At 38.4% G+C, this 27,455-nt stretch overlaps 1 protein-coding gene and 1 long non-coding RNA gene across 2 annotated transcripts in view; one reads left to right on the forward strand and one right to left on the reverse strand.

Moving 5' to 3' along the window:
• NFIA (nuclear factor I A) overlaps nt 1-10,387 on the reverse strand; it is a 597,699-nt gene extending 587,312 nt beyond the window's left edge. Inside the window, exon 1 of the mRNA XM_077955239.1 lies at nt 10,103-10,387. Coding sequence (XP_077811365.1) covers nt 10,103-10,198 — 96 coding nt within the window. The 5' untranslated portion in view covers nt 10,199-10,387. The remainder of the gene's footprint in view (nt 1-10,102) is intronic.
• Nucleotides 7,563-27,455, forward strand: part of LOC144333114 (uncharacterized) — a 48,619-nt gene continuing 28,726 nt past the window's right edge. The window contains exons 1-5 of the long non-coding RNA XR_013401497.1: nt 7,563-7,644; nt 12,559-12,751; nt 14,913-14,969; nt 16,274-16,475; nt 17,994-18,098. This is a non-coding gene — a long non-coding RNA (uncharacterized LOC144333114). The remainder of the gene's footprint in view (nt 7,645-12,558; nt 12,752-14,912; nt 14,970-16,273; nt 16,476-17,993; nt 18,099-27,455) is intronic.

A 27,455-nucleotide genomic window follows, 5' to 3' on the forward strand; every position in this document is an offset into this window, starting at 1 on the left:
TCAACACAGAGGCATCACAAATCTCCATCAATACACAGCAGGCAGCAGTCTGCTGGATAATCTACCTCTTGTAGTCTTGAGGCTCCTGCTCTGGGGGAAGCAGAGTCCTGGAAGACCCACTAGCCCTTCTTGCCCTCACTTCACCTCCTGCTGAACTACACTTTTTTTTTTTTTTTTTTTTTTGTGGTCGGGGGGTTGGTGAGTAAGGAGGTGATACTTGCGAAAGGCTAGGCACTGGAGATATGAAGTATAGGACCCTAGACTTTATTCTTAAGCAACAAGCAATGTAGTGGGGTTGGATAGTAAACAGAAAAACTGCAACACAATTTAATCAGTGTCATAATACTATGAGCAAGGGGCTGTGAGGCCAGAGGGAGGGAGTGGGGAAGTGACTCATTTTGCCTGAGGGGACCCGAGAAGGCTTCAGGGAGAAGCCTTCATTTATACATAGGCTGGCAGTAGGGATAGAGTTTGTTGGGTGGAGAAAATGGGCATGAGCATCAGCCTGAGTGCTAGGGAAGACTCTTTTCCTGGAACTCATAGTCCATGAGACCCTACGGACTCCACATCCACGGATGAAAAATCTGGGGCCAGAGTGGAGGGAACTGGAGTGGGCAGGTAAGGCTCTGCTGGTCTCTATCATCACCAGCCTTCTTTTTCTGCATCCCCTATGAATCCCCCAACATCTCCCAACATCTCTAGTCTGCCAAGTGTCTTTCCTGCGCCAGGGCCCCTTTTCCTATTTTAGATACTGACATGGTCCTCTGCCTGTCTTCTCCCATCCACAAAAGTCTGCCAGGAAGAAAAGATCAGACGTGAATGGTTTAACCTGTAGTGTAGTAATTTACGTGGGTTACATCGCTGTAATCCCTTTCCCATGTAACGTTTAAGTTTCTTTCTTTTTGTAGAATAAAACACTTTGATGCCAGAACCTCATTCTACCTTCTGATCTATGGTGTATGCACAATAGCTTTAGGCCCCAGGCAGCAGATGCATTCTGTTTGGTTAGTACAGTGTTGTATTCACTGTTGTTGTTTGTGGTAAATAGATATCACTTTCCAGTTTGTCAAAGACTCCACCCCTCCCCACACACTCCTGTGTGTATTTATCACAGCCCCACTGCCTCTTCCACTTAGCTGACCTGCCTGGTCTGAAGACATGTGCATTTGTGCCCCCAATTTTTAGCTTTGTTATTTCTTGACTTTTCCATTGAGAAATTATATCAACCCCTCCTGCAGCCTCCTATAGTTATTCCCCCCCCACCTCAATTATTTGTCTTTTTTTTTCCTTATGCAGTTCTACCACTAATACTGTATTGACTTGGACCTCAGTATTGGGCAAGCATTCAAAGATTCCTTACTGTTTACTAGGGCAGAGTTCAGGCTATACCACCTGAAAACAGGTTGCTTCTCGCATACTTACAAAAACCAGAACTGAGGTTGCCATTTTTCTCTTTTCCCTTTCTTTTCTTCTCTTTCTTTCTTTCTTTCTTTCTTTCTTTCTTTCTTTCTTTCTTTCTTTCTTTCTTTCTTTCTTTCTTTCCTTCCTTCCTTCCTTCCTTCCTTCCTTCCTTCCTTCCTTCCTTCCTTCCTTCCTTCCTTCCTTCCTTCCTTCTTTCTTTCTTTCTTTCTTTCTTTCTTTCTTTCTTTCTTTCTTTCTTTCTTTCTTTCTTTCTTTCTTTCTTTCTTTCTTTCTTTCTTTTCAGATGGAATTTTGCTCCTTTCTTCCAGGCTGGAGTGCAGTGGCGTTATCTCGGCTCATTGCAACTTCCACCTTCTGGTTTCAGGTGATTCTCCTGTCTCAGCCTCCTGAGTAGCTGGGATTACAGGCACCCGCCGCCACACTGGGCTAATTTTTGTATTTTTGGTATAGACGGGATTTCACCATGTTGGCCAGGCTGGTCTCTAACTCCTAACCTCGTGGTCCACCCGCCTTGGCCTCCCAAAGTGCTGGGATTACAGGCGTGAGCCACCGAGCCTGGCTGCCATTTTTCTTAAAGTAAGACACAACGAAACAATTTGTGATAATTTTACAGGAGTCCACCGTCATATGTGGTTTCACTTTCTGCAGCTTCAGTTACTTGAGGTCAACCTCAGTCTGCAAATAGGTGAGTCCAGTCCAATAAGATATTCTGAGAGAGTGAGCAAGCGAGCATGTTCACATACTCTTTTTTTTTTTTTTACAGTATAGTGTTATAATTGTTCTATTATTAGTTATTGTTAATCCCTTACTATCCCCAATTTCTGAATTAAACTTTATCATAGGTATGTATGTGTAGAAAAAAATAGAATACATAGGGTTCTGTACTATCTGTGATTTCAGTCATCTGCGAGGGGTCTTGGAATGTATCTTCCTTGAATAAGGTGGGATGACTGTAATTGATTCTTAAATGAATAGATGAAATCAATTATTTAGCCGACACTGTCTTTTCAGCATTTGAAGAGGGCTTGTCAAACCCAGGCACTAAGGCATTTCCTCAGCAGGACTGAAAAGTACACATCTGTGAAGGCGAGGGTGGTTGAAGGATATTTAGGAGTAGGAGGAGGCAGATGAGATCATTCTCGGAACAAAAATGTTCTCATCTCCTAGATGGGTTTAGACTTTGTCTACACCAAGGTCACGCTGGGGAGATGGGATGTGTAATGTGATATTTATTTGGCAATGTATGTGGCCAGCCACATACATTGTGTGCTCAATTCAGCTTACAAGTGCCGGCTCCCGGCTCTGAGGGCCCCATGTGCTTTGACTTGGTGGAAGGCTGCTCTGCCAGGGATTACGCATCCCTACCTCTGACCTGGTCATTATTCCTAATTATCATTCATTTAAAATAGTCAGCAGGGCAATAGCATGTGCACATCAAGGATCACAAAAGGAACTTGGATTAGGAGGAATAAAAAATCTGTCCCACATGTGGCACTATTAAAAAGCTCTGGCTGAGACATACTGTTTATAGTCAGCAGTTGTCTGGAAAATAGATGTTTACTTGTAATGCGTGTATTAAGATCTTTGCCATTAGGCAATATATATCCTGCATTGTGTTTTCTCTTACATAAAACTCTACATTGGGACAAACCTTTAATGAGCAATCCTGTGGCAACAAAAAGTATTCAACACCAATACTGTTATATGTTGGCATTTCTGCTTATTACAAAAAAGATAGACAGAGAGCCAAAACCTGGAACTTTTCTTTGGAAGGATGGCCTCTTTTTTTTTTTTTAATTTTCTTTAATGGAATGCTCCATTTAAATCTGTAAGTGAAATATTTGCTAAATAAAGATTAAATTACTAACAGAAAAAAATGTTCTCAATATTTGGCAAGAACTTAGACACCCTGGGTTTCCCTGACCCATGCATGCATCTTCTGATGAAAAGGTGTATTATAATATGCCTAGGTGCACTCTTTGAATGAGGCTCTCTCATCTATCTAATGAATTTCTTTTGTTGGTGATGAGACTAGATTTTCTGCCTCAGAACAGGAACATGGACAATGCTTCTGGAACAGGGAGCAGGCACCACAAGACTTGTGTCTTATTCTTGCTGTTGACACAATATACGTTTTTCTGCCTCTATTGTCTTAGCAAACAGACTTGTGCCCCCAGAATACCATCCTATTAAGGGATGATCCTACTTCTGTGAAGTTCTGAATAACGTTACATTCTAGTGCTAAAATAATGAATTCACTTCAGACAAATTTGGTCTAAGATTAAGCAAGTGGACTCTACAGTCTGGGTGGCCCATCCTCGGCCTGGGCACATCCTTAGGCAGTGGGCAATGTTTTGTTAGTCTTGGTTCTTGTATATATAAAGCGGGACAATAATGCTTACTTCATAGGTTTGTGGTGAAGACTACATGACAAATAAAAAAAAATATGTAAAGCCCTTAGCACAGATTTTCACAGATAGTTATCAATCAATGTTATTTGTTAGGTGCAGAGAGATTCCCTAGTGCTTTTAAAACTTGAATGATGGCAGCTGGCAGAAGCAGCCACTGATTTTCGCCCCCTCTGGCCCTTAGTAGGGGCCCAATAGATATTTGATGAATAGGTGAAGGAATAAAGGACTACCAGAACAAGCCCCTAAATGTTAACTCCCAGCTCTACCAGTCTAAGCAACCAACTCATTTAGTCAGATCACACACTCCTCTTCATCTTCTATATATCTCAGTAGAACCCACCATTGCAATTAGAAACAGGAAAAATGGTCACATATTCATCTAGAACTCTCTTAAGCCAAATCAACAAATACTTATTCAGGGCAACAGAGGTGAGCAGAGTGAGGTCAGGAATGATAATTCTCAGCGTGGTTTCCAGAGCACGGCTCTGCAGAGATATACGACACAGTAAAAATCTAGAACAGTGTTTTGTTTTCGTTATTTATTTTTAATTTTAAATGATCTGATGGCATAAGATGAATCCTTACCCTCTTATCCTGATCTGCTATTTCATTCCCTGCCAAGCACCCATTTCATCATATATGCTCACCTGGAACATTCAAGCCTGCTGCCACAGTTAGAAAGATTCCTTTCTCAGCTGGTGCCAAAGGGATCTCAAAATGGTTTTGAATGCCTGTTGGATTAACACCCCCCCCCCCCTTATGGGTCCTCTTCTCTATTCATTCACTAATATGGGCATTTGGAATTTGAAGACAATGTACTGCATTAGGGCTACTGCAATCTATTTTTCATTTTCAAAATAGTGCATCTTGCTTTCCCCCTTATAGTATTTCATTGTTTGCTTGGTTTCACAGATCTGTTTTGGTAAGAAAGTTTTGAGAATATCCTGGGATTATAGTCTTTGAATGAACTTTCATGCCCATAGTATAAGCCCCTTTGGTTTAAAACTATCCCACTTAAAAGCATCTACTTATAACTACCAGCTGCTGGATCTTTTCTGTTCCTACTCATGAATGCACACACAGACACATACAGATACATGTGCATGCCTGGTTGCACGTGCACACACACACACGCACACCCTCACATGCACTGTTTATATGTAAACATCCAGAAGAAACAATGCATTGTAAAAATTGTCCTGTTGAGTTTGTAATCGAGAGTGAGTTACTGAGTGCTGATAAGTAAAGGAAGTGCAACCAGACAGTTTAATCCTCCAATTTCCTGTCTTCTAATCAGCCCCTGACTCTTTTGGTTTTAAATTAGAAACATTCCTGTCAATATTCAGTACAGGTGAAGGAAAATCAACTAGAAAATAAGTAAGGACAAAGCATTTATTTCACTGTCTAAAGTTCACAGGGGAAATATGAGTGTAACAACAGGAAATCAAGATTTTAAAAAAGATAGTAGAAGTACATAGGCTTGCTTAAGTAACCAATCACAATTCTGAATGAAGTACATTTGGATCATAATTTGATTTAAAGAAAAAAGTAGGAACATAGTTCAATGTATTTACTTCTCCCTAAAAATAGTAAGTGGTACTTTAAAAGATGTTGTACAAGGCTAACCTAAAAGAAAATGATAAGGATAACTTGTTAATATATGTGAGAGAGAAAAAAAACCTACCCCATTCAGATTTTGCTTGCAATCTGCTTATACTGTGAGAAAATAATATTGGAGTGTATAGAAATCTTGTAAGTTAATGCATATTCTTAGATATGAATATACTTACATATATTTATAATGGTCGATAAAAATAAAATTGTGCATTTAGAAATAAGCTCAGGTGGAGCCACTGTACTGCAAATATCTGCAAAATATCTGTGAAAATACTTAAAAATAGAGTTTGCAAATGCATTAAATAGAAAGTGTATAAATATGTTTACCATGGACTCTTTAAAAATATGCTGAGTGCTGAGAATATGATATGCTTTATAATTTATTGAATCTCCTAATTTTGAGTCTTTTTATTTATAGACATTGTAGCAATTTCCTAGTTTATCATAAAGGCATAAGTGCAAATTTATAGACAAATCTCCATTATGCAATATCTTCAAAGAATTACAACAAACAATCATTAAGAAGAGTTTTTCAGCTGAGAATATTGAAAACTGAAATGGTAAATACAACATAATATGTGAATCCAACACATCTTAACAACAACAAAAGATTTCCATGAAATATGAGTTCTTAATTTTGTGTTTGCAGTAGTTAAAGCTGCCAATCATTTGGGAAGTAGGCTGGAGTTGAGTTTTTTTTTTTTTTTTTTTTAATTGTTGAACATAGTAAGGCAGTATTTCATAGAAATATCTTGCTATTTTTTTACATATATACTTTAAAAAGTAGGCATTTATACTACAAGGCACAGCATATTCTTTTTGCTCAAGTGTTTTCCTGGTATGCAAAGTTTGAGTTGTACAAGTTTGAGTAAGTGACAGACAGTTCTTGATTTTAAAAGTGTGTGTCAAATTTTTTAAAGAATGCTCCCAAAATAAGTGCTTCAGGACCTAGCATTGGGTGAGGGGGCTGTAGGATAATTTAGTTGCCTTCATTTCACAGTCACTATGAGTTTTTAAATTGGAGGGCAGAAGCAAGACAAGTGCATTTTGTAATTCACATAAAAATAGTTCCATAACACATTGTTATCATTACGAAGAGGAGAATGTTCATTCTGCCTTCACTTTATGCCATATGGGTAGAATGGAGATAATTCTGCTGGACAGAATTATATTTTGAAGCAAATACATGCTTGTAGGGTGCCTCCATTTCATTTGGAGCTGAGGAAAATTTCATGAGGGTTCTTTAGTTTTCTATGGGAGAGTTTCTACCAGCGATGTCACAACACAGCTAGATTAAGTTGATACGTAATATCTATTTCTTGATTTGCATGATTAAAGCATTAGAGAAGTGGCTCAGATATCAAAAGGTTTCTCATAAGTGGCAGCGCCAAAGGTAATTACTGTTAAAATGTACATGCTCGAAACCTGGTTGCTTGTTAACTTCTAAGTTGTTTACAACTCTGTGGGTTTGAATAAACGTTTTTATTTGACTTTTCAATAGCAAGACCCCTTTCTTGCTCCATTTCGATATAAAAAATGATACCATTCTTATATCCCATGTCCCTCAAGGCAACCTTAGCTTCAACCAAAAAAAGTGATAGAGGACAGAGATGGCCCTTCTCAGTATTTCATATTTTAAAATAACTGTTTCTTAAACAAAAGTAGTCTTTTAAAGACAAAGTTAAAATTTATACCTAAAAAAATTAAAAATTAATCGAGTCAACCAATTATTTCCAGTTAGTTATCAAAAAGTGTAGCTAAAGCCCTACTGTAAGCCTGAGGGAGTTATGAGGGGGGTGGGGAGAGAGAGGAAAAGAGAGAGGGAAGGAGAAGAGAGGTTGTTATTCTCAGTCTTTTATTAACCAGTTTCTTTCATCCTAGTGTGTCTTTATTATTTAGAAAAATAAAAATCATCCAGAGCTCTACCCATTCCCACCTAAAATTCTGGAGTAGGTAGTGACTGTCTACAACCTGGTACAACATATGCCCCCAAACTAAAACAAACAAACTCATTTGCCATACAAATTGTTTACGATTCATTAAAAAGCAAAATTGCATATCCCGTCGCTGGCAGCTGAGGCCGTGTCTCCACGGGCGGAGGGGGCATTCACTGAGTTGCCTTTGTATGCTGGGAGGACCAAGCCGGAGGTTCCCACTATGAGCCCGGAGTCTGTGCAGCCAGATGACGCATGAGGTAATTTTAAAGCTTTATTTGCCTTTAGTGTGAAACTCCGATCTTGTACTATCCTTTGGTTAAAGAACTATATCAGCCAGAGGGAAGTTTAAATTTTTCTTTCAGCTGGGGAAATTGTTTGGGATAGCGAGGTGGGTGAATGGAGGGAGAGGGAGAGCGTGTTATTCAAGGAAAGAGATCTAAGAGAAAACGTGAAATTTGTATTATTTTAATTAGTTCCCTCCTCCTTCATCAAAGTCTTCAATTTCCCATCAATAATGGGAAATTTACATTAGAATTATTTGTAACTGACGGATCTGAAATGCCATGGTATGTGGTCACTTTGAGGGAAAGCAACAAATTGATTTATTCCCTATGATAACTTGTATAACTTCTTTAGAGAGTGCTCTGATTTCTCACCCCTTTTCAAAGCAAAGATCTAGAAGCCCTGAAGTTGAGAGAAACTTCCCTGTAGTATGCAGCCTAAACAGCAGCATGTGAGCTTTCAACATTGTTTATTTTTAGGCAGCTGCATTGCTAAATGTTTCCACCACTTTTATATATTATATTCCCGGCGGTAAAACATCTGTAAAATAATTTTAAATGAAAAGCAACTTCCAAGTAAACTTTACAAAAAAGAAATTACAGTTTTCCAAGTTAAAAGAAGAGAAGCATTTGGTGATCTTTGCAAGAAAAAAAAAAAAAGAGATGACACAATTTGCCATAAAAAGTAACAGTCTATAAAATCTATGAGCTCTTGAAATACAAGGAAGTAGAATGTTTCACCCAAAATATGACATCAGCGCGCAGGTTTTTTTTAAAGCTTACAACTTAGAAAATGATTGCTAAACCAATCAGTATATTCATTTCTAATGTTTAACAAGCTGTGTAAAGTGAAGCAATAGGCAACATCATAGCATATACAAGTAAACCTTGTTCTTGCTGGCAAAAACTCTAATGGGAAAATAAGTGCCCTGAACAAAAGTTCAGGGTCGAAGTGGATAGTCTACTGTTAGTCTAATTAGCCAAAAGCTGCATGTAACATTGTCCTGAAATTCCTGATAAAGTTTCTAATGTCTAGTTAAGAATTACAAGTTAAAATACACATGTACACACATACCCACAACCACTTTAACTCAAGAGTCCTTAGGATGGACATACTGCATCCCAAGAAGCAGCCGGATGGAATCCTGTGGTAGCTCACTTTTAGCAGTCTCTCAGTCCTCCAAATTCCTACAACTTGCCAAAATGATACCACCATTGGTCCAGGAAGGGGAAAAGAGAACTCTTTCTGCAGATCCTACAATGAAACTGACCATGCCCTGTTTTGTAATTCCATTCGCCAGTCTCCCCCTTCAACATCTCTCCCTCTCTCTCTCTCTCTTTTTTTCTTAAACTGATATCTATGTGAAATGAGCTGAAGTTCACGGTCCAGTTAGGAACGGATAATACATTCATTGTCCTGGCAGCAAACTTTTTTTCCACTCCCTGGAAGAATTCACGCTTGCCGCAAGAATAATAATTACGGAAAACTAGAAATGCACTGCTGACAAATTAATCCTTAACGGACACCACCCTAACGAGGGCAGTAATGATTTGAGGACTCTCTTCCTCACGGGACTTGCATCTCCTGTGACAATGAGCTATTGTGCATCCTCCCAACTCACTCTACCTCTTATAGATCCAAGATGTCAAAGGTTGTCTGTCCTGGTGGACCATGACATGTGAGTTAACTCATTCTGCTGCTGCGTGGCAGAACTTTATTAAAACTTTATTTGTATCCAGAGTAACTAAAAGATAGTGTGTGCGGGTCTTTTCCACTCAGAGCTAGAGTGCCTAAGAGACGGAAAACCTGCTCTGATATTTAAACGGAGAAAAGTTAGATGGGAGCTGTGGGTCCCCTGATGGAAAATAGGGAGTGGGGACCCAGAGTTCTCTCACAGGTGACTTTAGGCAATCCAATTAATTGGCCAGGACTGGCATTCACTCAGGGCTTGCTTCTCCCCAGTGCCCAACACGCGTCCTCAGAAAATACCACAGCCAGAGAAAACTATACACCCCACAGTCCCTGAAAACAAAAGTAAGGGGGATGTGAAACTGGAGAGAGGGGGCAAAACCTGAGGGCCGGGACCAATGCCTCATTTTTTCCCCCAAGACTGACTTGGCTAAAATATCCACCTCCACCTTACAACTGATACTCTTTAAAAAAGAATTAAAAACAAAAAAAAAAAGAAAACCCCAAATACTGTCCCATGGAAAACGAGGGGAGGCATTCCTGAAAACTCAAGTCGCAGAGTGGCAGAGAGAGGATGGCAAGAGGCAGCAGTGTGAGGCTGCCTCACTGAATAGTGTGAAAAAAATCAAATGTGAGTTTGATGAATGTGAGGTCTGGGACATTTTGTCAAAGAGGGAGGGAAAGTAGAAAAGGAAAAAAAAAAAAAAAAAAAAAAAAAAAAAGCAGCCCCGGCTGCCAACTCACCATCCACCAAGTTCTGGCCGAGATGTCGTAGCAGAGCTGCCATTTGATGGAGCCGTCGGAAGCTTTCCCTGCCATTACGCTGTCAGCAAGCTTCATCTGATGCTAACTCACGGGAGATAAGACACCTAATTGAGAAAACATTTGCAGTGGCATGTGGGGCAACATGTAGTCCGGTCCATACCATATGGAATCATGGGTAAAAAAAAAATCTCCTTGACAATGAACCAATCTCTCACAGACCCAGTGGCAAGGTGAAGTGGAGATGAAAAGTCTTCTGCTCCTAGCACTGTCTTCTCCTCTCTCCTTTTTAAAAAACAAGAGCCCACTGCTACACATCAAAGGGAGGTGGTTAAAATTAGGGCTTCATCACTCAGATGATTTTGGTCTGCAGGGTTTTTCCTTTCCTTCCAACAACCAATCCCCCCCCTCTTTTTTTTTTTTTTTTTTTTTTTTTTTTAAGGAGAATAAAGAGATTTAATAGGACAAAGGCAGGTAGTGGACTGCGGAGGGAGATCGCCACAGGCTATTAGCCTAAAATTTCTGCTTGACAGATGGAACTGCTTAGAGACTATCATGCAATGTTTTGGGCTTTTTCCCCCCTATTCACCCCCCCTTCTTCGACTTTAAGTCTGATTCAGTATCTGTTTTTCACAGCCACTTTTCTCAAGAACGTGAGCTGTGCATTTAAAAAAATGTTTAGTTCAGTTTTGCTGTCTTACACATCTCTGTTGGAAAAGTCTCAAACTAAATCTGGGAACAACTGAACAGGTTTTCCAAGGAGTTAAAAAAAATTTCCAGGAAAAAATATTTCTCTTTCCTTACTTTATTTTTTAAAAATTAACTCATTAGTTAATTTAGTCATGAAGGAAGATAAACGAGAGATGGCAGCATTCAAGTCTCTTGATTTTTGGTTTGGCTGGCATTGTGTTTAGATGTATGTTTTTATGTGAGTAAATAAATACGTTACTGATATTTTACAAGTTCTAACCTATGCTGGGCTAGGCACCACTGATATTTTTTGGTGTCTTTTTAAATAAATTAATTTTGGACTTTTCCATTCTTTGTAAACAAAGCAATCAGTCATTATCAATTCGGATTAGCACAATTCAGGCTAAACTTGACATGAGCTCTTCCTTAATCAGAGAAAGTCACTTCTGATTTCCTTACTGTAACCTAGCCATCTTCTTCACAGGGGTTTTTAACCACACATCCTGTCTTTAGTATGGAAAAGTAGACCGCAACATGGACCTACCAATAAGAATGTTTGTAAAAATAATTTTTTTTTTTAAAGTGAGAAAAAGTCCAGACAATTGCTGCATTTCAAGTCATTTTACTTAGGACTAAGAAGGAGAAAGAAGCAGAGAGAATGACTTGTATTCGTTATATTCTTTCAAATTGTGTAACATTAGGAACTGCAGAAATACCTTTATCAGGGTACCAAACACGTCCTAATTTTTGTGGATGTGCACCAAATGCATCCTCTTTTTTTCTGAATATAAGCGATCCTTTGATTTCCAAGAACCTACAGTTTTCTCTGGTATGGGCCTTCAATATAGGTACTCCAAAGTATGGGAGAATCTGTCCATCACTATTTCTCAGGGCTATCGAACTGTGATTATTTAAAAAGTTGTGCGTTTACTGCCTAATTTTCCAGTGGATTTTTTGTTCTGGTCATGTTTTTGACTGAATAATATTTAGATAAACTTGTTTAGAGCATATTTTAAGTTCCAAAGAGGTAAATTTGGTGCATTTTGCTTTCCTATTTCTGATCTCTTCTTTAGTAGGTATTATTTTAACCATTTAGCACGCTTTTTTGACAAAAATAACTGTATTAAGGCAAATTTTATCCTGTTGCACCAAAAATATTTCTAATTTAAAGCATGATGCACAGGCTGCTTCTAGGAATGAACCACAAATACAACAAATATGGCATTTTTTTCCCTTTCTCATTCTTTATTGTCATGGGATTTCTTCTAATAATATTGGGGTGAGAGGTGGTAGCCAGAATTATTATCAAATGTAAACATTGCCGTCACTCTTAGGAAGTATCTTTGTATACTTTATTACCTTGGTGTCACCTGTCTTTTCAGAAGAAGAGTCTGCAGTAGCGCAGGAAATGTTGTTAGCTTGTGTCTAACAAATACAAATGGACCTACTACCAGAAACTTGCCCTGTGCTTGCCAATGAAAACATTTATTGCCATGTGTAACTGCAGCATCATTAAAATTATTTAGTCTTTCTTGAGTTTATCATTTAGAGAAAGATAAGGAAAAAAGTTGGAAATTCTATGTAAAATGTAAAATATCATCAACCAAACAAAAAAGGAGGAAAAAAAAAAAAGAAGAAGAAAAGAAACGAAGTAGCATTCTGTCTTTGAATCAACCAACCTCTGATTCTACTTCATCCATTCCTACTTGCCTCTGACAAGCAGACAAAACAAAATTTCCTTGTTTTAGGGTCTCCTCCGCTTTCTCCCAGGACATACAGGCACGTGGACATCTTGAACTTGTGGGTCCACAGCTTTACAATTTCTGAGTTTATCCTGCAGCAACCTCTGAAGTTGGAGCTGTTTCTTGTCTGAGTCGCTGCATGTTTGAGCCTCAGAACACCCTATGCATGCCCATTATTTATGAATGAATGGAGCACAAGGTAAGCTGGATTCCAGATTTCTCTCTGTGAATGATAGAATAGCCGGGAAGATTTTGCAGGAGAGGGCGCATAGTTTGAACAAAAAAATGATAAATATTATTGGATAATAGTATTTTAAATCCAGAACAATTAGGTGCATTTAACTTTATCATTGTTCTCTAAGAGGCTGGTGGAAGCTGTCCTTCCCATGCAGCAATCAATCTTTTCACAGTGTGGCCCTTTGTTAATAGCCTTAAAACAAGATTAAATAAAACATGTTAAATATTGCAATTATTGTGGGAAATAAAATTATTTGGTGAGCATAATGGGGAGCAATTCAAGCATTTAACATGATCCAGGAAATGCTACTCCAAACAATTGCATTTGCTTTATGCATTTTTCCCCTTTGATTGCTGACAGATGCCTTTTTGGAAACAAACATCTAAATGGTTTGCCTTCAGTTAGAAAAAAAAATATAACAGAAAGCGGCTACATGTTTTGAATTTAACTCTTGTCATTTGAATACTTCTTCCCACTGCACATGAATGAATCCAAGGCAAAAACAGCGCTCTCATCAAGAAATAAGCCCATCAAAATTTGGCCTTTCTTATTTCCTTTCAGTATATTTTATAAGAAGTGGGACTTCCCCTAGATAGGGAGTCAGGTGATGAGGACTATTTCCTGAGTGACAATGGGGAAGCATTAGAAAGGGAATTGTGCCCTTATAACATGAAGCCTCAGGCAAAATGCAAGTCGCTTTCCAGCCTCATTCAGGTCATCATCACCAGTGCTCCCTTAATAAGCTATCCCCTTTTGTTGAATGGGAAGAACCCAAGAAAACTCAGAGGATGGTGAATTTCCATCTGTGTCATTGCTGCAGTGCATTTGGATAAAGGCCTCGAAGACTCTGCTGTCAACAGGTGTACAATACAAATACCGAGGAGAGGTTTTGGTTTTTGTTATATATTGCTAAAAGGAGATATAATATGGAATATTCGTGATTTTCAGAGCCTGGGCCATAGAGAGATTGAGAGCACTGCTTCTGCAATCCAGTTGTCCATATCCAGGCTCTCTTGGTTACTGTGTGACCTCTCCCAGGTTACTTAACCACTCTGATTCTGTGTCCTATCATAATTAGGAAAATGAAGATAATAATCGTTATTAAGTGTGTGTGTGTGTGTGTGTGTGTGTGTGTGTAGTGTAGTTAGAAGCAAAAAAATGCATAAGGTACATATTTCCTGATATGTAATGAGTGCTCAACTAAAGTTATTGTGCTGTTATTGATGTCTTGTTACAATTATTCCCCTGTTGAGGGAAGCCCCCTTTCTTGCCCCTTCTGGTCCTGTGCTGTGAGAGTCAGTTGGATCCCTTCCCTCTGTTCTTCCATAATAACCTGTGCCTTGCTCCATTGCAGCTATTAGCACCTTCTTCTGGAATCATCTGCCTCCTAGTCTGTTTTTCCTCCTGGACCTTGAGATCCTTTTTTTATTTTTGAGATGGAGTCTCGCTCTGTTGCCCAGGCTGGAGTGCAGTGGCCTGATCGCCATTTACTGCAAGCTCTGCCTCCCGAGTTCACACCATTCTCCTGCCTCAGCCTCCTGAGTAGCTGGGAATACAGGCGCGCACCACCACGCCCAGCTAATTTTTTTGTTGTTGTATTCGTAGTAGAGACGGGGTTTCACCGTGTTAGCCAGGATGGTCTCAATCTCCTGACCTTGTGATCCGCCCGCCTTGGCCTCCCAAAGGACCTTGAGATTCTTAAGGGCAGGGACTGTATCTTGCCCATCTGAGTAGCTATAAGGCCAAGCACAGTGCTGGGCAGAGTAGGGGCTTCCTACACAGAGAATGAGAATAAAAACTCACAGGACATTAGCCGCTTTGAAATTCACATTATTCTATTTACACAGCCTTGTCTTTTACCTTGGCTCAAGCTATTGCCCTCCTTGGACATGATCTCCCTTTCCAAGGTAACACCCTCCTTAGGACGCCAGCTCACAGTGACCCCTAGCACCTTTGGTGCCCTGCTGCCTTCCTTATCTGCACCATCCATTAGTACTTTGCATCAACTGATTGTATTATTATTTGTCTTTGATGAAAATGTGTCTTTCATTCATTTATTCACCCATTTAATAGCAACGTATGTGATGCAGGCACTAAAACTTATTTTCTCTTTCTTTTCAAGCGCTGTTTCTAGGACCATTGGAAATTTGAAAGTCTAGGAGAAGAGCAATTTGATTTCGTATGTAACAGCTCATGTTTACTGAGTGTTTCCTCTTGGCCAGGCACTGTTCTAAGATCTTTATGTGTGTTTTATTTTTCCTTGTGAGTCCTTATGAGGTAGGACCTATTATTAACTCCATTTTACAAAGAGGATAACAGACTCCAAGAGGTGAAGTTTGCTTAGGGCTCCAGAGATAGTGACAGAAGGAGGATTGAAGCCTAGGAATAATGACTTCAGAGCTTCACCTCTCTGGTGTTGCCTCCTTAACCAAAAATGGAGAGAAGTAACAGGATTTAGCACCTGCTACATGTCATACAGTTTTTAAAGGTACTTTTGGGTATCATTTAACCTTCACAACAACCATAGGAGGTTGTTATTATGATTTTTAACTTGCATATCAGGGTCGAAAAGGTAAGAGTCTTGGCTAAAGACACACGCTAAAGAACAAGAGCCAAGATTCAACCCTATGTCTGTATAATAAAAAGCCATGCTTTTGCTGTTCCAACCAGCTTGTTCTCAGAAGATAATTTTTATTTTTTATTCATTTTTTTGGAGATAAGATTTATCTGTCACCCAGGCTGGAGTACAGTGGTCTCGAACTCCTGGGCTCAACTGATGTTCCTACCTCAGCCTCCCAAGTAGCTGGGACCACAGGTGTGCACCACCACACCTGGCTAATTGATTTTGTTTTTTTGTTTTTTTTTTAGAGAGACGGGTGCTTGCTTTGTTACCCAGGCTGGTCTTGAACCCCTGGTCTCAAGTGATCTTCCTGCCTTGGATATTTTTTATTTTTCACGTAGAGTTGAATGTTGAGCTTAACAGATATGTATGGCTTTGAATCACCAGGCTCATGGAAAACATGAAATTAGAAATGTACCCTGTTGCTGAAGCTGCAGAAATGTTCAGTTTAGAGCAATGGGTATCCAAGATTAAAAAGAAAGAAAAGATCACGCCTGTAATCCCAGCACTTTGGGAGGCCGAGGTGGGCGGATCACGAGGTCAGGAGATCGAGACCATCCTGGCTAACAAGGTGAAACCCCGTCTCTACGAAAAATACAAAAAATTAGCTGGGCGTGGTGGCGGGCACCTGTAGTCTCAGTTACTCGGGAGGCTGAGGCAGGAGAATGGCGTGAACCTGGGAGGCGGAGCTTGCAGTGAGCCGAGATCGTGCCACTGCACTCCAGCCTGGGCCACAGAGCCAGACTCCGTCGCAAAAAAAAAAAAAAAAAAAAAGAAAGAAAAGAATAGAACAGAATATAAAAGCTGTATTAAGAGGCATTTACTAGTGTTAACACCTAGATCTTTCCTCTAACCTTAATCAGGTGGAAAATCCTAAGATGGTGTTCAGGCCATCACTGTCTAAACCTTCGAGTCGGGACATATTCACATGTAAGTGTTGGGATAAAAAGAAGAATCAACACAAAAGGATGGAAAGTCTAGTTCCTCCAAAGCTCAGAAGAGTGTGAAGGTGTTTTGTGGGAGATTTATCCTTTTTTGATGAAGGCAGCAAAATCCTCTGCACAGGTACACATCATTACTGGGTGTGAGTGTGGTGACTTAAAGAAACCAGCATCCCAAGTCACCTGGCATGGTTTTCTCACTGTGTGACAAAAGTGAATGCTGCAAAGCTGAAAAGGGCAGAATTGAAGAAAATGCCAGAGGGTCCAGAGAGCCCCATCTACTTTAATAATTTGCCCAGAGATTGCCCAGATTTTTGATCAGCTATATATACATATACGTGGATATGGATATATATCTATCGCTCAATCAATCTATCTGTATTGTGCGAGGAAAATATTGATAATTTATTTTTGGCAGAGACTCACCCACAATGTCCTGCACAGAATCAGTTTTCTTCTTGGCGGCAGATCTTGTGCCTCATTTCCATTTAGAAATTCTTTGACTTTTACTTTCTTTGCATTTTCTGTTAACCGGCTGCCACCCAAGATTGGATGAAACCCTCTGCCCCCTGTTTAAAAAGAAAAAAAAAAAGGAAAAAAAAAACCCACATACAACATAACCCTCTAATAAGTATATTCACAACTTCTATGCAAGACGCTTAAGAAAACTAAAGGTTAATATATTCTAACTAGATGTTGGGTATAGAATGTCAGATCTGTCAAATTTCATTATAACTTGCTGCTCATTGGAAAAGATTTGATTTCTTTTGCCACTGTCCTACTATGTTCAAGTCACAGACTGCCAGCAGCAGCCCACAGAAGACCACAGGCTGGCAGTGAGCGGGCTCGAGTGGGAAACCAGCCGCAAGGACCATCTGTTTCCGATTTCTAGCTGAGCCAAGATGTGCAGTGAAGTGCATTCCATTCACCAGGCCAGCTTCTCCCCTGCTCAAGTTATTAGTGTTACAAGTGAAATTGTCTTTTCCAAACAGCAGGGGAGCTATAATCCTTATGGAACAGGACACTTTAAAACACACACACACACATACATGCGCACACACACACACACACACCATTCAGACATCTTTTGTTAAAGTTGTGGGGAAGGCTGCTTGTAAATTTAATTACAGCCTTCATGGGGTTTATAAAGTATGTTTTATTAAGCATGATAACCTCTGAGGCAGCAGCCTATACATTGGCCTCATTTAGTGTAATTGAATGATCAAATATCTTTAGGATGCTTTTTGTGGCCATGCTTAAAAATGATAAGAAGGATGTATTTAAACCATCTTAAAATGAAATGGCTTTCAAAAGCATAATGAGTTTTAGGAATAATCAATGGAAACCCTTGCCCAGCTGGCCCAAGTGAGCCAATCTCATGCGTGTTGACAGTGCTGAGGCTTGTCAGCCAGCTATTAAATCCCAAGGTGGCCAAATGACTCATATCACCATGTAAGTTGGGAGACCATAATGAGCTACATGTTTATTATTTGAGATTGATCTTCTGCCTGTCTCAAGATGAATAATTTTTAGAAAAATTTGGAGGTGAAGTAGCAAGGCCGATTGCATGACAGTGTGATAGAAGTAGCAACAGGAGAAGTCAAGAGACCTTACTTAAGTAATGTTATAAACATGTATTTAGTAACAGGTACTTGCCATCACACTAGATGTTCAGGATATGAAGAAGAAAGCAACAGGGACTGCCCTCGAGGAGCTCCCAACTCTCACTGAGAAGACAGAGGAGCAGGCAAGTACATTACAGTGTGACAGAACCACGCTGGGGTTCTAGTATTGGTTCTTCCACATGCTTGCTGCTTGACTCCCGGTTGTCACACCCTCTCTGCAGGCTACATCTGAAATGGGGATGGCGATGGCAGACTTTCAGGGACTGTTGTCAGAAGTAAATGAACTATAATCCACATGAGAGGACGAGAGTCTTTGATAGGCACTTAACCAGTGCTCAATGTATGTTAGTTTCTATTTCCTTCTAGTTATTCTTTGAATATGTGATAACCTTGTAAATTATAGCAGGTTTCTCCTTTGTGGATGAGTGGCACATTGATCTAGAGAGTATGCCTCATTTGTGACTCCAGTACAGGTCAACCAGCCTTAGACCGCATATTCCCTAAGGGCAAGGACTGAAGAGGGTGCTATGCAGGGTCATGAATAATGAAATGCTTAATGTGAGCTTTTAGTTCATGGTGAATGACAAAATGATTTTTCCAAAAATGAACTTTTTTTTCTTTTCTTTTAAATGTTAAAAATTTTAAAATTTAATAACTTACAGTATTTTTACATAATTTTCTTGCTTTTCAACAATAATATGCAACTCATAAAGAAATAAAGATCTAAGGAGCACAAAGATACGTGTATGTGATTTAAAAGAAGCATTTCAAATAAACAGGAAAAAATTACTTTCTTATTTAATACCATATCTATTGTCTTCATCATAACAGAAATCTATAATAATAAGAACTAGAACTATCACAGCACCTCTCATCTGCTGACACTGCGTTAAACACTATACATCCATCACTTCATTTAATCTTCACAATTCTGTGAGGTGGATACTATGATTGACTTTATCTCCATATTAAAGACAAGGAAACGGAAGCTTAGAGACATTAAGAAATTTCGGCTGAGCACAGTGGCTCACACCTGTAATCTCAGCAATTTGTGAGGCCGAGGTGGGTGGATCATGAGGTCAAGAGATCGAGACCATCCTGACCAACACGGTGAAACCCCATCTGTACTAAAAGTACAAAAAAAATTAACTGGGTGTAGTGGTGCACACATGTAGTCCCAGCTACTCGGGAGGCTGAGGCAGGAGAATCGCCTGAACCCGGGAGGTGGAGGTTGCAGTGAGCCGAGATCACACCACTGCACTCCAGCCTGGCGACAGAACGAGACTCTGTCTCAAACAAAACAAAACAAAACAAAACAAAAATTTAAAAAAACATGTATCACAAAAGAGAAAGGTGTGAGACTTGAGCAATCTACAAATTGGTAATAAAACATATAAAAAGATACTCTACCTAATTCAGAAATGTGCATTTGAAACAGTGAAATATAACTTTTCACTACAGGAATTTTATAAACTGCTAATGCCTAGTATGAGTGAAGGTATGGGGAGATGAACCCCTACATTCACTGCCAGAAGGACTGCAAACTGCAAACCAGGGAGCCCTTTCTACCTGGCCATCTACATTTTACATGGACTTACGTTTTGATTCTAACAATCTCATTTTTAGTCATTTTCTTAAGGAAATAATTTGACAATTACCAAGGATATATAAACATGGATGCTTACTGCAACTTTTTATATAAGAGTCGGAAACCATTATAACCTGAAAGTCCATCAGTAGAGAACTATAAATTACGAATGAATAAACTATGAATAGCAAATAAATTATGCTACATCTGTACAGTGGGTACTGTATTGCTACTGAAATAGCTGAATTAGATTCCTGCATCAAGACTTAAATAAATGCACTATAAATTTAGCAGGAAAGCAATTTATAGAAAAATATGTATAAATATCATGCCATTATAGAAAGACCCATGTAAAGTACATTTACACTTTCCTTTTCTCTTTCTTAACAGTGGCTATCTTTGGGTGTGTTGCAATTATTAAAGCCCTTTCCCTTTTTACATTTGTTAATTTTTTTTTCCTGTTTTCAAAAACAATTACAGGCCAGGTGCAGTGGCTTACGCCTGTAATCCCAGCACTTTGGGAGGCCAAGGCAGGTGGATCGCTTCATCACAAGAGATCAAGACCACCCTGGCCGATATGGTGAAACCCTGTCTCTACTAAAAATACAAAAATTAGCTGGGTGTGGTGGTGCACACCTGTTGTCCCATCTACTTGGGAGGCCGAGGCAGGAGAATCGCTTGAACCCGGGAGGCGGAGGTTGCAGTGAGCCAAGAACACTACACTGCACTCCAGCCTGGCAACAGAGCGAGACTCCGTCTCTCCTCTTTCCAATAGCTTTTCTTCTAGTTGTTGTTCTTCAATAAAAGTGTCCTTCTCTTCCTCCTTCTGTGAGAGTCCTGAGTCTCTCAGTCGAGCAAGTTCCTGCCGACGTTTCTTTCGTTTCTCTGTCTTCAGGGCGGCCCTGTACTTTTTGTGGCTTGGTTTCTCTGGAAACATCATCTTCTCGGGCGCAGCCATCTTGCCGGCCCTTTTTTTTCTTTTCAAAGCAGAAATCACGTAATTTCATCTAAAATGAAGGGGGGGGGGGGGAAAATATGATATATGATAGAAATATGATAAAGCCTCTTATTTCGTATTTAAGAAAATGAAGCCCAGCAGAGAGAATTATCTGGGGTCACTGAGCAAGTTAGTGACAGAGATAGGGTTTCAACCTAGAGACCCATTTTTTGGTGTCTCTGTTTGCCACTTCACTGATTGTTTCACAGTGTTTGAAAGATGTGTTCAGGTAATTCAATTGCATTCAGATGCATGTGAGTCCCTGCTGCTGCTGCTTCTGCTGATTGTATTATAGACCCGGCAGTTGGATCATTGTACTTCACTTATGCTTACAGACAGAAATGGAGGTCATCTGGTAGAGTCCTCTTATTACATAGATAGGGAAGCTATGGGCCAGGGTCCCAGGTAGGTTCTCTGAAGGCAGACTTTGAGACTTGTATGAGAATTGTGAAGAGACTTGTATGAGAATTGCAAGAACTTTACTGGGATGAATCAGGATCAACACCTGCAGGTAAGTAAAGGAAGGAAAATTGGGCAGAGGGAGGAGATGGCTAGATGAAGTTCTAGCTAATCCTACAGGAAACGTGGAAACTGGAATGGCATTGCAGAACTGTCCCAAATTAGAGCAAGGGGATGAGGATATTGTACTCCTATAATGGCTCACCAGCAATTGAATGAGAGCTATTTCAGGGAAAAGGAAGAGACTCTGGGCTGGACAATGCTTTCCAAGCAAAGAAAAAGTGCAAAGGAGTTTCAGCTGAGAGCTGTCAGCTACTAATATTCCCAATAGGTGGGAGGGAATCTCCATGGTATGTCATAGGATCCACCTGTACCCAGAGAAATCAAATGACCTACTTAAAGTCAGTGGCAAATTTGGGCTTAGAATTTATGGTCCATAGCTCAACTCTTTTCTCCAATGACAGTGAGTAGGTTTCGTGCCCTGTTTGAACCTGGTAGATCCAGGAGTACTCCTTCTCCTTCAGAAACAACAGGGGATGGGGAAAGGAATATAAGGCAATGAGGGCAATGTTGGGCATTTCTTGGATTCTTCTTCAGTTGTCCAGTGATTGTCACCTTTCTTGGCAGATGCAAGAGTTCAGTGAATGAATAAAAGAGGTGTTTGGAGTGTGACTCTGAACACATCTCGTCAAATCTTTGAACCTTTAAAGAGTCTCGTGGTAGAAGCGGGTGTTGGCATCTCTCTGAGGCCTTGTACCTGTGAGGAAGAGGATTTGGGAGAGGGGAGAGGAAGCACAAGGCAGCAGTGGAGTGAACCACTGGTGTTTCTTATTCCACATGTTTTCATCTCAAAGAAACTCTCCCTTAGAGCACCCAGTCAAGAAAAGAAAAAAAGAGAAACCCCCAAATCTGAAACATTAACGGTGTGTGATGATTAAACTCTTTGCTTCAAAGGAATGCTTTGGAGAACAAACCCAAGCTTCCATAATCTCTTAAAAAGAGCAAATCTGTTTGATATGGAGCCGAAAGAAGGCTTTTAGAGTCCCTACCCCCTCATACCTCCACCTCCTGGCTCTTTAATTTCTTTTTCCTTTGTGTTCTCAATGGGATTCTTTTATTTGTTATAACATTTTAAAAAGAAGCCGTCTTAATTTTTGAGCCATTGTTATCTCGGCATTTCACTGGCAGTGAATATGATGTAAATGACTCAGGAATCCATGGGAACTCAGATTCTCTAGTTGGTATCTCTTCTCTGGTCCTTGGTGGGACAAGTCCAGGAGACTAGTTACTGCCTTATTCTTCATCGTCCCAACACAATGAACACACCCTTTTCCAGGGTATCATGGACTGACTCTCATGAGAAGTAGAAAAAGGGTTTCCACATCCATGTTTGGCAATTTTCCACCTTTTCCCTAATGGCCAGGTGTTAGCCAGGATGGTCTCAATCTCCTGACCTCGTGATCCACCCGTCTCGGCCTCCCAAAGTGCTGGGATTACAGGCATGAGTCACTGTGCCCAGCCCAAAATCTTCAAATTCTTAAACTCAATTCTACCTCTAGTATACTATCATAATTCAACCATTGTGTACACATTGTTCAACCATTATGTACACAGATATATGTTCATTTTAGTATTATTTGAATGGTGAACAAATTTAGAAAAAAATCTTCTGCATGGCATGACTACTTCAGAGCATATTATGTAGCCATGAAAGAAAATGTTATTTACAAATGGAAAATGCTTATGCTATAATATTGTGAAAAAAGCATGATACAAAATTGGACATACAGAATGAGCACAATTTGGTGAAAAATAACAATCTGTTCTTTAAGAGACAGAAGACACATTCAAATGTTAAGAGTTGTTTATATAATTGGTAGGATTATAAGTTTTTCTCCTTTTTTGTTTCTGTGCAATTTCAAAAATTCTTTTAATAAATGTTAATAAATAATAAATAATGTTAGTAAAAGTTCATTAATACATAATGAAAACAGATATTAAAAAACCATTGAAACTGGAAATCTATTGACTGGTGATTAGTCTTAGAAACTCCCTCTCCTTCCGTAACTCAATTGCATGTACCTTCATCTGTTTCCTTTTATGGTTATCTGGGTGTTTTCCAGATTAGGCACAAGAGCTTTAATGAAAATGCAAAGAACACTGAGCTAGTAACCAGGAGATGTTGATTGTAGCCAGGGCCATGCCATTAACCCACCATGTGCTTCAGGGTGAATCCATTTTCCTCCCAGGGCCTCAGTTTCTTTATAAAATGAGGAGCTCTGGTTCCCTCCCATCCAACACAACTCAACACACACAGTTCTACTTTTATGGTTTTGTTATTGGGTTTACTGGAAAATTTTAAGTGAAAAATGATTCCTCTGTTACTTAAAGTTTTAAAAACCATTGGAATGGATGATCTAGATTAGTATAGATGACTAACTGCTTTTAGATTTTAGCTATGTTTATATCTCTCTTTAAAAATTTATTTTTTATTGTATTGAAAAACATAAAATCTGCCTTATTAACCATTTTTAAGTGTACAGCACAGTATTGTGAACTATACACACATTGTTGTACAGCAGATCTCTAGAACTTTTTCATCTTGCATGACTGAAACTCTATGACTATAGATTAGCAACTCCCCATTTTTTCCTAACCCCATCCACTGGCAGCCACCATTCTACCTGTGTCTAAAGGTTTGACTACTTTAGATATCTTGGATAAGTGGCATCATGCAGTATTTGCCCTTCTGTGACTAGCTTATTTCACTTAGCACAATGTCTTCAAGGTTCATCTTTTTAAAGCCTGAATAATATTCCACTGTATGTTTATATCACATTTTCTTTATCCATTCACCCATAGATAGACATTTAGGTTGTTTCCACCTTTTGGCTATTGTGAATAATGATGCAATAAACATGAGAGTGCAAATATTTTTGGGATCCTGATTTCAATTATTTTGGATGAATACCCCAAAGTGGATTGCTGAATGATATGGTAATTTTGTTTTTAATTTTTTGAGGTACCTCCATGCTGTTTTCTATAGCAACTATACCATTTTACATTTCTACCAATAATGCACAAGGGTTCCAATTTTTCAGCATCCTTGCCAGCACTTGTTATTATTTTTTAAAAAATAATGGCCATCCTAACAGGTGTGAGTGATACCTCATTGTGGTTTTGATTTGCATTTCCCTGATGATCAGTGATGTTGAACATTTCTCATGTACCTGCTGGCCATTTGTATGTCTTTGGAGAAATGTCTAATGAAGTACTTTGCTCACCTTTTAATTGGCTTTTTTTTTTTTGGTGTTGTTGTTCTTGAGTTGTAGGAGTTCCTTATATATTTTGAATATTAACCCCTTTTAAGTTATATAGTTTGCAAATATTTTCTTTCATTCTGTAGGTTGTCTTCTTACTCTATTCATTCTTTCTTTTGCAGTGAAGAAGATTTTTAGCTTCATGCAGCCCTACTTGTCTATTTTTTGCTTGTGCTTTTGGTGTCATATCCAAACAATCATTGCCAAGATCAATGTTATGAAGTTTTCCACTATGTTTTCTCTTAGAAATTTCATAGTTTCAGGTCTTACATTTAAGTCTTTAAGCCATTTTGAGTACATTTTTGTGTATGGTGTAAGATAAGGGTCTATTTTCATTTTTTTGCATGTGGATATCCAGTTTTTCCAGCACCATTTGTTGAAGAGACTGTTGTTACCCCATGTGTAGATGGGTGTCTCTGTCAAAGATCATTTGACCATATATGTGTGGGTTTATTTCTGGGCTCTGTATTCTGTTTCATTGGTCACATCTCTGTCCTTATGTTAATACCATACTGTTTTGATTACTGCAGCTTTGTAATGTGTTTTGAAGTCAGGAAGTGTGAGTCCTCCAGATTTGTTCTTCTTCTTAAGATTATTTGGGCTATTTAGGGTCCTTTGTGATTCCATATCAATTTTAGGATTGTTTTTACTATTTCTGAAAAAAAAAAAAAAGACACTGGGGATTTTGATAGGGATGGCATTGAATTCGTAGATCTCTTTGGGTAGTAGAGACATTTTAACAATACTAAGTCTTCCAGTTTAAGAACATGGATACCTTTCATTTTGTTTATATCTTCTTTAATTTCCTTTATCAATATTCTTTAGTTTTCAGTATATAAGTCTTTCATCTCCTTAGTTAAATTAATTTCTAAATATTTTACTTTTTGATTTTTTATAAATATAATTATTTTCTTAATTTCCTTTTGGGATTATTCATTGCAACTGATTTTTTAATGGTGAGTTTATATCCTGCAGCATTAATGAATTCATTTTTTAGTTCTAACAGTATTTTTATGTGAAATCTTTATGATTTTCTCTATATAAGAGCATGTCATATGTGAGTAAAGATAATTTTACTTCTTTTTTTCTGATTTGGATGCCTTGTATTTCCTTTTCTTGCCTAATTGCTCTGGCTAGGACTTACAGTACGATATTTAATGGGAGTGGTGAGAATGAGCACCTTGCCTTGTTATTGATCTTAAAGAAAAGTTTTTAGTTTTTCATCATTTAGTATGATACTAGTCATGATCTTATCATGTATGGCCCTCATTATGTTAAGGTAATTTCCTTCTATTTCTAATTTTTTTAGGATTTTATCATGACTGCATGTTGAATTTTGTCAAATGATTTTTCTGTATCTATTGGGATGATCATGTGATTTTAAACCTTAGTTCTGTTAATGTGGTGTATCACATTGATTGATGTCATATGTTGAACCATCTTTGCTTGGTCATAGTGTTTGATTTTTTCAATATGCTGTACAATTCTCTTTGCTAGTATTTTGTTGAAGATTTTAGCATGTATGTTTATCAGGGATATTAGCCTCTAGTTTACTTTCCTCATAGTGTCTTTGTCTTTGGTATTAGGGTGATGCTGACCTCATAAAATGAGTTTGAAAATGTTCTCTTCCCTTCAATTTTTTGGAATAGTTTGCGAAATACTAGCATCAGTTCCTCTTTAAATGTTTGATAGAATTATCCAGTGAAGCCATCTAGTTCTGGGCTTTTCTTTGAGGTTTTTAATTACTGATTCAATTTGCTTACTAGTTATAGGTTTGTTCTTACTGGTTTAGGTTTGCTCTTTTTATTTCTTCAGCATTCAGACTTGGTAGGTTATATGTTTCAGGAATATCCATTTCTTCCAGGCATATAATTTGTTGGCATATAATTTTTCTTAGCTATATCTTATAATTGTTTTTATTGATGTAGCATCAATTGTAATATTTCCACTTTCATTTTTGATTTTATTTAGGTCTCCCCATTTTTTTCTTAGTATAGCTAAAGATTTGTCATTTTTGTTGATCTCTTGAAAAAGCCAACTCTCAGTTTCATTGATTTCTTTCTGTTGTTTACTATTCTCTGTTTCAGTTATTTCTGTTATAATCTTGTTTTTCTTCATTTCTGCTAACTTTGGATTTAGTTTGCTTTTATTGTTCCTTACAGTTCTTATAATTCCTTAAGATATAAAGTTAGGTTATTTATTTGAGATCTTTCTTCTTTTTTAATGTAGGCATTTATCACTATAAACTTTCTTCTTAGTATGACTTTTGCTTATTTGCATAAGCTTTGGTATGTTGTGGTTTTGTTTTTATCTGTCTTAAGATATGTTCTAATCTTCCTTTTAATTGCTTCTTTGGTCCCTTGATTGTCGAGAAGTATATGATTACCTTCATGTATTTGTGAATTTCTCAGTTTTCCTTCTGTTATTGGTCTCTAGTTTTCATTCTATTGTGGTTGGAAATTGGTATGATTTCAGTCTTTTCAAATTTGCTAGTACTTGTTTGGTAGCCTAATATGTGATGTATATTGGAGAATGTCCATGTGAACTTGAGAAGCATGTGAATTCTGCTGCTATTGGTTGGAATGTTCTTTATCTGTCTATTAGATCTATCTGATTCATAGGGTTGTTCAAGTTTGCTCTTTGCTTTTTGATTTTCAGTCTGGATGTTCTAGCTATAACTGAAAGTGAGGTATTCAAATCTTCTACTATGATTGCATTGCTGTCTGTTTCTCCTTCAGTTCTGTTAATATTTGCTTCATGGGTTTGGGTGCTCTGATGTTGGGTACATATACGTTTATAGTTGATTTATCTTTCTGGTAAATTGGCCCCTTTTATAATTATATGATGTCCTCTTATGTCTATTGTGTCAGTTTTTATCTTAAAGCTTATTTTTTCTGATATAAGCATAGCCACCTCTGCTGTCTTTTGGTTACCATTTTCATGGACTATATTTTTCTATCCTTTTCTTTCAGTCTACATATGTCTTTAAATCTAAAGTGAGTCTCCCATAGGCAGTGTATAGTGAGATCTTGATTTTTAAAAATCCATTCAGCCACTCTATGTCTTATGATCGGGAATTTAATCCATTTACATTTAAAGCAATTACTTATAGAGA

The sequence above is a fragment of the Macaca mulatta genome, chromosome 1 (assembly GCF_049350105.2).
Source record: "Macaca mulatta isolate MMU2019108-1 chromosome 1, T2T-MMU8v2.0, whole genome shotgun sequence".
Taxonomy (NCBI): domain Eukaryota; kingdom Metazoa; phylum Chordata; class Mammalia; order Primates; family Cercopithecidae; genus Macaca; species Macaca mulatta.